Source organism: Phyllopteryx taeniolatus, chromosome 15, assembly GCF_024500385.1.
Source record: "Phyllopteryx taeniolatus isolate TA_2022b chromosome 15, UOR_Ptae_1.2, whole genome shotgun sequence".
NCBI classification, from domain to species: Eukaryota; Metazoa; Chordata; class Actinopteri; order Syngnathiformes; family Syngnathidae; genus Phyllopteryx; species Phyllopteryx taeniolatus.
The window spans coordinates 16,353,045-16,362,648 of NC_084516.1; the positions used below are offsets into that span (position 1 = coordinate 16,353,045).

The 9,604-nt window shown below is 40.2% G+C and overlaps 1 protein-coding gene across 2 annotated transcripts; it reads left to right on the forward strand.

The window, feature by feature from the left end:
• The first annotated feature begins 663 nt into the window (after positions 1-663).
• ak1 (adenylate kinase 1) lies at positions 664-6,788 on the forward strand. 2 transcript variants are annotated; one of them, XM_061799570.1, is made up of 7 exons: positions 683-839; positions 3,524-3,561; positions 4,741-4,776; positions 4,855-5,018; positions 5,666-5,782; positions 5,856-6,047; positions 6,683-6,788. In XM_061799570.1, the coding sequence occupies exons 2-7, from the start codon at positions 3,555-3,557 to the stop codon at positions 6,746-6,748; spliced, it is 582 nt and encodes a 193-aa protein (XP_061655554.1). In that variant the 5' UTR covers positions 683-839; positions 3,524-3,554; the 3' UTR covers positions 6,749-6,788. The 2 variants fall into 2 exon arrangements, with proteins under 2 accessions (XP_061655555.1, XP_061655554.1); XM_061799571.1 differs by lacking the exon at positions 3,524-3,561 and having other exon boundaries at positions 664-839.
• The last annotated feature ends 2,816 nt before the right edge of the window (positions 6,789-9,604 follow it).

A 9,604-nucleotide genomic window follows, 5' to 3' on the forward strand; every position in this document is an offset into this window, starting at 1 on the left:
AGTGTAGTGTTGTGTACAGGTGCTCCTTACAGTTTAAAAAAATAAAATAAAATCACAGTTAGACTTCATTCCGTGTGAGTGTCCATTACAACAGAATAGTGACATGGAAAAATGCGGAAAATGTCAGGTTTTACAGGCAGTGTAAAAAGGGGTGGTACAGATTGGCGTCGTCCCAGTTCTACAGCTCTGATACTTCCTCCAATAGCGGATCTTGTTACTGGTAGACACCACCATGATACAGTGCTGGTGCCCACTATTACAGAACAGCAAAACGGAAAAAGGTAGAAGAATTATTTTTTACAGCCAGCGTGAAAATGGCTGTGCACACAGGCGGTGCCCCACTTTTACAGCTCGGGTACTAACATTTGCCAGGGTGATGTCTGCTTTTACAGGTCGTGTAAAAGGGGTTTTTGACACAGGTGTTGTTGCGTCTCTGTTACAGGTGAGTTCTTCCTCCCATTTTGTATTAGTAGCATTTATACAGAAGACTGAGAGAGGAACGAGAAATTGTACAATGTAATGTAAAATATTTTCCAGGCGGTGAAAAGGGGTCTGACAAATTCAGCCCTCCACTGTGTAACTTCACCCCTTCCTCCTCCCGACCATTCCCACATACTCCCCCCCCCCTCCCCTCCTTATCTGCTCCGGTGCCCTCTTACCCAGAATGCAGCGCAAGCAGACGGCGCAGGCTCAGCTGTGCTATAAAAAGGCAGAGCGTGGGGGAAGGAGGGCTGCCGTTCAGAAGGAACCGTGCACACTCGCTCGCTGGTGGGGAGATCCACAGGGTCTGCGGCCAGCCCCTCGCACCGGGAGATCTCGAGACAGGAGCCACAGGAAAGGTTAGTACGGAGGATGCACAATGAAGAAGAGCAAGTGAAGGCTAAAGCGGGGGGGGGGGGGGGGGGGGTGATGTCATCTATGTCAGAGAGGGCAGGGGAGGATTGATTTAATCTGAATGTCACTCAGAGGAGGTGCAGCCAGGGTTGACATCCTGACAGAGACGAGATGCAAGATAGACGTTTAGACGATAGATGTTTGACTTCAATTTGGTCACAGGCGTGACAAAGTGCAGTTAATTTCAACTTCCCCACAGACAGGAGGACCAATTAGGGTTGATCATGTCTTCACCTCACGTAGCGCAGGTGCAACAGGAGTAAAAAGACTTGATGGGTTGACTTCAATTTCGGTTCGGGGCCCAGGTAAACAAACCTGTCATCAAGGAGGTCATCGTGGAGGTGCAAACAAGAAGAAGGCAGGATGGACTTCAACTTTTATCACCGCAGCGAGATGAAGAAGTCAGTCTCTACCTGAATTTCTACTCTGGAGAAAGAAAGTTAGAGAGTACCTCAACTGTTGTCATTGATTATGTCCAGGAAGGAAAAACGTGAAGGCAAGGTTTACAACAGTTTCAACATTGTGAAAGAAATGAGGTGTGGGAAGGAGAAAGAAGGTTCGGGTTGACTTTATCAAGTGTCAATCAAGACGACATTCCGGAAGAATAAAGTGAAGGCAGCATTGACTTCAATTTCATGTGATACGGAAGGTGCAGACAAGAAGCAGGCAGGCGGATTGTCAACTTCTGCTCAGGAAGTATAGACATGGACTTCTGTCATTTAAGATGAGGGCCAGGAAGGACAAAAGTGAAGGCAGGGTTGACTTCGACTTTGTGTCATATGGGAGGTGGAGGCAAGAAGGAAAGTGGGACTTCTCAGGTAGTCATAATAAAGAAGGCTAGTCAGTCCCTGGAATTCTGTCATTCATGACCAGGTCCAGGAAGAACAAAAGTGAAGGCAGGGTTGACTTTGTCATTGGGTTTAAGGAGGTAAGAAGAATGTATGATTGACTTCAACTCCTGTCAGGAAAAGGAAGGCAGGAAAAATTCAGATTTTCAGATTCAAGACAAGGTCCCTAGGAAAGACTAAAGTGAAGGCAGAATTGACCTCATGTTGTTATTTTGTAACAAAGTGGACTGGACTGTTTGTCTGTAGAAAAACAATGTAGTAGCCAAGCGTCAGTATGAGTAGTATGGTTTCCTATTTGCACTATGCAACATTATGGAACGTGTTTCCCATCTGCATCCATTAGCGTCCATTTTGGTGCAATCTGCTGTATAATTCAAACGTGTCCGTAATGGCCATTTAACAACAGCAGCCTATTGATTGACGCGAGTGTTTTGTGGAAGTCAGGCTGCATGCACTGACATGCTCTCCCCCAGCAAACAACATCGCCCACTGCACTGACGTCAAAGGATCCTCTATCCACACTGCCTGCCTCCCTCCCTTCCTTAAAGGGCCAGCAAGCACTTGTTCTCATTCAATACTCTCCACAGCAACCAGAGAGGGAATGCGCCACTTGCCTTTTACACGCCTTAGGAGTCAGTGAACGCCTCGCCCGTCTGACACACTATCCATTCACTTAACAGCTGCAATGTGCTCTTTTTTTAGCGCGTTAAAAAATAGGATTAGGACATCATCGAGGTGACGGGATGACATTAAGGTGCCTGTCGTGTTTAAACATGCAAAGACATTTTGACAAACATTCACTTTGATTATGACTTCAGGATTTTTTGGCAGTCTGCATCAAATGTGAACATGTGTGACGCGCCATAAAAACTCCCGTTTCCAAATAGGCTCGATGCCGACTCAGATGCGGGCCTCCGAGTGACCTTTACCAGCACCATGGGGTCAACGGGCACAGGCTAAAAAAATGGACGACTGACGAGTATAGCTTGCGACACGCTAACCTTTGCAATATTTCACTTGTAATTTGCAGCGGTGATATTACTAATTTGGTTATTTTCAGCTTTTGACTTTATTGTACTAGAACATGACACCCTACCTATTTGCATAATGGCCATATATATATATATATATATATATATATATATATATAAATGGGAACGATATGAATCTGGATTGAATCAGACAAAACCAAAGTCATATTAAGGTAACAAAATGTATTATTTCTTTGATTTATTTTAGAAAATTAAGACACTACAGATGGATTTATTTGTATTTGTTTTATTATTTAAAAATGATTAAATATAAGGAAGTCACTACTGGTGGGAAAATAGATTTTTATTCTATTTTAGAAAAATAATGGATTGACTAGTGTGCCAATTTTATTTATTATTATTGAAAATGATTTGAATCGGTACTGATGTCAATTAAAGAAAATTAGGGTATCCGGACTTGAAAATATTTTGTTAGAAAAAACGAGTCACATTATATTAGAAAAATATTCACTACTGGTGGTGATTTGTACAATTTATTGAGAAAATCATTTCTTGTGCAAATTTTTTATTTTGACTTTTAAAAAAAAGAACAAAAGAGTTTTTACTGGTGGCAAATTGTATTCATGTTTTAAATACTGTACATGTCTTTAAAACATGCTTATTGGGCAGGATTGGACTTGTCAATCAAAACGTTGGCCCTCCTCCTTCCTCATTCTTTTATAGTTTTTTTTGTAAACAACAACAACAATAGAGGAAAAGTCACCGAGATGTTCTTGTTCTTTGTTTTAGTTGAAAGGGAGCTGACGACGAACGCAACACAATGGCAGGTAAACGACGCCTCAAACGTGACAAATTGAAGACAACATGTTGTTTATGACGTAGGGACGCGTTGTCCTTACATGGAGCTGAACGGGCTGCCGCGGTTGTATTCTTGACAACTACCGCCATCGTGTGGTCATTTTGAAGAATACTGCGAGAGAGCGCCGTATAAAAAGCTCAGATTTTCATTATCAATAATTGTTATTTCCATTTATACTTGTAGTAAACTGAAGCTAAAATCTACTCCAATCTTTGTGGATTGTAAAAAAAAATAAAATAAATTATAATAAAATAAAAATCTATTAGCTGTTTATAGTTTTACCTGGCGACCAGCCGTTGACATGGTAACCAAGCCAACACAATAGTAAGAGTCAAAAAGATTGTTGCAGACATGGGAAACATATGCACTTCGCATGACTATTCCTCCCGACCTGGTCTGTAACGTCCTTCTTATTTATTGTATTTAAGCAATCTAAAACAGCTTTTTTTTCTTTTTCCATTTAGGTTTTGTAATATTTTAGAAAAAAAATATTATGTTTTTTACATTTTGATTTGTTTTAATGAGGCAGCGTTTCATAACTTAAAACATTTTTGTTTTGTATTTGTTTGCATATGTTATTATCAACCTCCCGACATGGTTCAGAACATCCATGGGGTTTTAATTTCATTCATACAACTTTTAAACTGCCATTTTCATTTTTTTTTAAGTTTGTGATTGTTTTAGAAATATAATACAGACACTACTGATAGCAATTTTCTTTCAATTTACATATAAAATAGGATTTTTTAAAATTCTCTTACTATTAGTGTATCCTCTACATGAATTGCAACATTTGTTATTTATTGCATTTATGAAGTCTTAAACTGCCTTTTTTCTATATTGTAAATAATTTTAAAAGTTAATGGAACCACTCAATTTTTGTTTACATTTTTATTTTTTGTTAAGTGTACTTTTTAATTTTTTTTCATCCTTGCAAACTGTTTTTTTAACATCCATCCATTTTTGTTATTGATTGCATTCATGCAGTCTTAAACTGTCTTTTTTTTCTATTGATTGTTTTGTTGAATTATTTAGAATTTTTTTAACATTCTTTATTTTACTTTTTTGTTTTGTTTATTTTTTATTTTTTAGAAAGCTAAGGGTATCATGACTCATCATTATTAAATAGCCTTTTTTCTGTTTGCAGACAAGATCAAAGACGCTAAAATCATCTTTGTGGTCGGTGAGTATAAGCACAAGTCTGAATTTTGGCACACATGCAAAGACGCTCATGTATGTTTGAACACGCTGCCATTTCCAGGCGGGCCCGGGTCCGGCAAGGGCACCCAGTGCGCGATGGTGGTGAAAAAGTACGGCTTCACCCATTTGTCGTCCGGCGACCTGCTCCGCGCCGAGGTGGACTCGGGCTCTGAGAGGGGCAAGCAGCTTCACGCCATCATGCAGAAGGGAGAGCTGGTGCCCCTGGTGAGACGGGCACACACGTTCAACTCATGAAACAACTCTCTTGCTTTTTTTTTTTCTTTTGATTGTCCAAGATGAGGGTTATTCAAAACAAACAGGCAATTTAGCGAATAGAGAACATTGATTCTAATTCATTCCCCCCCAAAATTGAAGTACTGTATCATAAACTCTAGAAATATTATAAACATATTACAAAAATATCATGGCAATAATAGAAATATTCAATTATTTTTTTAAATATTAGAAATGTTTTTGTAGCCTTAAAATACAAAAACATTCTAAAATAATAATTTAAAAATGTCTTAAATATTTAAAATGTCTTAAATATTTAAAATGTTATATTATCACCCTTAAATTATTAGATATGCTCAAAGATACTCTCACAAATATTAAAAAAAATTTACAAACTTTCCACGATAGAAAATGTGTTTGTTCTTAAAATATTAGAAACATTCCAATAAGTGTGTTGATAATCCACCAATAAGCATTTTTGTGGTTGGTCACCCCACCAAAAGAAAAGACAAAGAAAAAAACAAAAAACAAATCTGCGCTGGGGGGTCTGCTGTATATTTAACTGAGCTGAAGTAACATATGAAGTGTACAACTTTTGAATGTTCCAGTCTACTTGAGTTATGTTGTTGTATGTTCAGGACACGGTGCTGGACATGATTAAGGACGCCATGATCGCCAAGGCCGACGTGTCTAAGGGCTTCCTCATCGACGGCTACCCCCGCGAGCTGAAGCAGGGCGAGGAGTTTGAGAAGAAGGTTAATTAAAAGACTTTTTGATGATGCAAAAACAACACTTAAACCAATCTCTGTGACGTTTCTGCGGTCCCAGATCGGTAAACCGTGCCTGCTGCTGTACGTGGACGCCAAGTCCGAGACCATGGTCAAGAGGCTTCTGAAGCGCGGCGAGACCAGCGGCCGCTCGGATGACAACGAGGAGACCATCAAGAAGCGTCTGGACCTCTACTACAAGGCCACCGAGCCCGTCATCACCTTCTACGAGAAGCGTGGCATCGTCAGGAAGGTGAGGAGCATCATTATTATCGCACTGGTACCTTGAATTATGAGTGCCCCAACTTTTCTCGAGTTACGAGCTGTCAATATATATATATATATATATATATATATATATATATGCTTTATTTTTGCTTATAACGTGCTGAGAAGAAGCGGAGATGATCCCTATTCTGCCCTGCCTTAGCGTGCCCTCCGGCAGATAGCAAACAGTTCTATTAAAAAAAAAAAAAAAAAAAAAAAAAGGTCATCAAATCTTGTGTATTATACCCTACATGTGCTATATGTATATATTATACTACTCCCTGGTGGTCAAGGCGCGCGCACCAGAAGGAGCAGCACAATGTCCACTGAATTACAGCAAAAAATGTTCTTTTTATTTTAATTAATTATGTATATTTTTATATACAGTAAAATACTAAGAGTGCTAATTTTCTTTAATAAAAAATAATTTCATTGGTGCGTTTGTTGCGTCTGGAAGAGATTAATGGCCTTTGCATTTATTTCAATGGGAAAAGTTGATATGAGATACGAGCGATTTGAGTTACAAGCGTGGTTACACAATGAATTAAACTCATAAGTCAAGGTACCACTGTAATATTACTGTGAATCTATCTGATGACATCATCATATCACCCTGCCCAGGTGGACTCTGAACTTCCTGTGGAGGAGGTCTTCAGCCAGGTCTCCAAAGCTATTGATGCACTGTAGTTCATAAAAAAACAAACAAAAAAAACACACAATGACAACACTCTTGTTTGTTTGTTGCTTTGAGTTTCCCGTGACCTCCGCCAAGGCCCAGCCTAGGTTTTGGGTTTCCTCTTCTCCTGCCTTGCCACCCAGTGTAGAAAGTAGAACAGTTCAGACAAACGACACAGGCCGTGTCAATTGTTGATTTTAATATATGCCACGGGCTGCTAAAAAAGAGACAGCAGTCTATAAATGGCCCGCGGGGTGTAGTTTGGACACCGCTGCTCTCCGCTGTCCGTAGTGTGTCTGAGAGTGTGAATGCTTGCTTGTTTATATGGGACCTGTGATTGGCTGGTGAGCAATCCAGGGCGTACGCCGCAGACACGACGGTCATCCCACAATCAGATGAGTCGATGACGTCATCGCCAGCGTTTGGTGTGATAATGAAATACCTGCTTTACAGCGACAACAGGCCGGTAAAATGGTGTAAACCTCACACAGGCTCTGATACTTCCTCTTCTTCGTCCCCGCAATTCTGTGCCATTTGTACAGAACAGCGCCTCGCCTTTTACAGGCAGTGTCAAGGGGGCTTTACATACATGCCTCGCCCCGCCTCTGGTACTACTTCCAAAGGCGGAAAAGTGCCCGGTCCACTTGGTCCTCCATCCCAAGTCAGTGCCTTTTATACCTCACACAACCCTGGAAAAAGGCAGACGAAAGACAGCTTGTACATGCAGTGTAAAGGGGTTTTTACACAAGTGTTCTCCCTCCTGTTCTACTACCTCCGAATGTGGAAAATTGGCAGGTCTACTTGGCCCCACCCATTCTGTGTCAGTGCAGTTTGTAAAGAACAGCAACACAGAAAAGAGATGTAAAAATGCTAGTTTTTACAGGAAGTGCAAGGGACTTGACACACAAGCATCATCCTGCCACTCAATGCCGGGCTGACTTCATTCCTCCCATTCCGTGTCGGTGAGGTTTACACAGAACAGCATCATGGAAAAAGGTAGAAACGTGCCAATTTTCACACACATGCATCATCTATTCTTGCACGGCAGGGCTCTGATATTACCGACGAAGGCAGGAAAATGTCAATTTTGTCGCACCATTCCTGCAGAACAGTGGGACGGAAGAAAAGGCGGAGGCATGCCTTTCAGAGGCTGTGAAAGAGGCTTTACACGCATACAAGGTCTTGCCTGTTACAGCTCTGATACTAATTCCAAAGGTGGAAAATTGCCCCGATTCCATTTATGCTGTTTATACACTACAGGCAGCTTGAAAGGGGCAACAGATGCACACGCCTACTGCTGTATATTTGTATTATTCCCGAAGATACTGAGTAAAATATCAAAAGATGCTAACTATTCAAACGAAATCAAACCATTTATCGTATGACTCTTAAGTAGTCCTGCTCACAAACAACGAAAACGTCCTTGGCGGAGGTAATGACAGAAATAGCACATTTCCCACTCATGTGCCTCCAAACCTGCAGTAAGAAAACAAAAGGTTCACACAGACTTATGAATCCGCATATTGCAGCATGAATAAGCGAATATTCACTTGTATACAGTATATTCATACGGAAAGCAATATATTTTAATTGTTTACAATTTGTCAACATCATATAAAACCCTTAACTGTATTCTGTCATTACAAATAAACAAACTACTCACCCTTTGAGGCCCGACAGTCACAAAAAGGTGAAGCTCTCCTCTTGTCATTTTAATGCTCGTCATTAGCCAATATGTTTTTTTACGACTGCAACCGTTTGGTAAACTACAGTGTACCAAACCTTTTGTTTGGCCGCAATGAGTTGTATTTCCTTTTCTAGGGTTATCATCAAACCCATTTGCCACACTGGTAGTTTATCCTTTAAATGCTCACTGAGCTAAAGTTTGGCAAGGTTATGATGACTTATTTATTAAGTTGTAATTTTCTGGAAAAACTCCAAATTTGGGGGGGGGCTTCGTCTTTCCATTGTAGAAAAATGTGCTTCTCAAATGGACATATACAAACTAGCAGGTTGCCATCTTTACGATGGCTCTTGGGCTGAGCCAGAGTACCATGATGTTGCGACCATAGCATCTTCGATTTCTTCTTTGTATATTCTGCAGTCTGGATCTCCTGTGGTACTTTGCTGCCTCTCACAGGCCGGCCTTGGTAGTATGCCAGAGGAGACTCGAGATGGTTGTGGACAATGTTGGGAAAGTTCATTTTCTACGCGAACTACTTCAAAGTCCAGTTCATTGTTCCAAAAATGAACTAGTTCAGTTGATAGTTCATAATTTAAAATTTTGAACTAAGGTCAGCATTCCAACAACAAACTAGTTCATGGTATCTTTTTTTTTTTTTTTTTTTAATTATTTTTTCAATATTGTATGTTGCCGACAAGTTATTTCCCTTTAAAATACTGGCATTTCATTTCCCCATTGTTGCCACCCATTCAGTCCACACTAGTAGCCGGCTGCAGCTGTCACACTACAATTTCAAATAGATGAGGAATTGTTTTTTTTTTTAAATGAGGACTTAAAAGAAAAACAGGACTTTTGTCTTTAATGTGCAAAAAAAAAAAGCAGTATGACAGGAATGATGGTGAAAGGCCATTAATGACTGCATTTCTCGCTGCTCTGGCTGACTATTAACACATTTTATCTTACCTACTCTTATAATAAAAAACTATAAATTCCATGTTAGTGTGATCGTACAGTGTTTTAACTAAAGAAATCTGAGACAAATAAGAATTTTCCGAGTAATCAATTTTTACAATTATGTATCAAAGAACACATCCGCTCCCATTTATGCAGTGTCCCTGAATGCACCTCGTAACACTCGCCCAGCTGTGATGTAAACATGAATGGCGGCCGCACTAAATCGGTT

Excerpts from the sequence above, each read along its gene's own strand:
- ak1 (XM_061799571.1), top strand. The coding sequence starts at position 665 with ATGCAGCGCAAGCAGACGGCGCAGGCTCAGCTGTGCTATAAAAAGGCA. Across the intron at positions 840-4,740 it reads AGACAGGAGCCACAGGAAAG|ACAAGATCAAAGACGCTAAA; the intron begins GTTAGTACGGAG and ends TTCTGTTTGCAG. Across the intron at positions 4,777-4,854 it reads TAAAATCATCTTTGTGGTCG|GCGGGCCCGGGTCCGGCAAG; the intron begins GTGAGTATAAGC and ends TGCCATTTCCAG.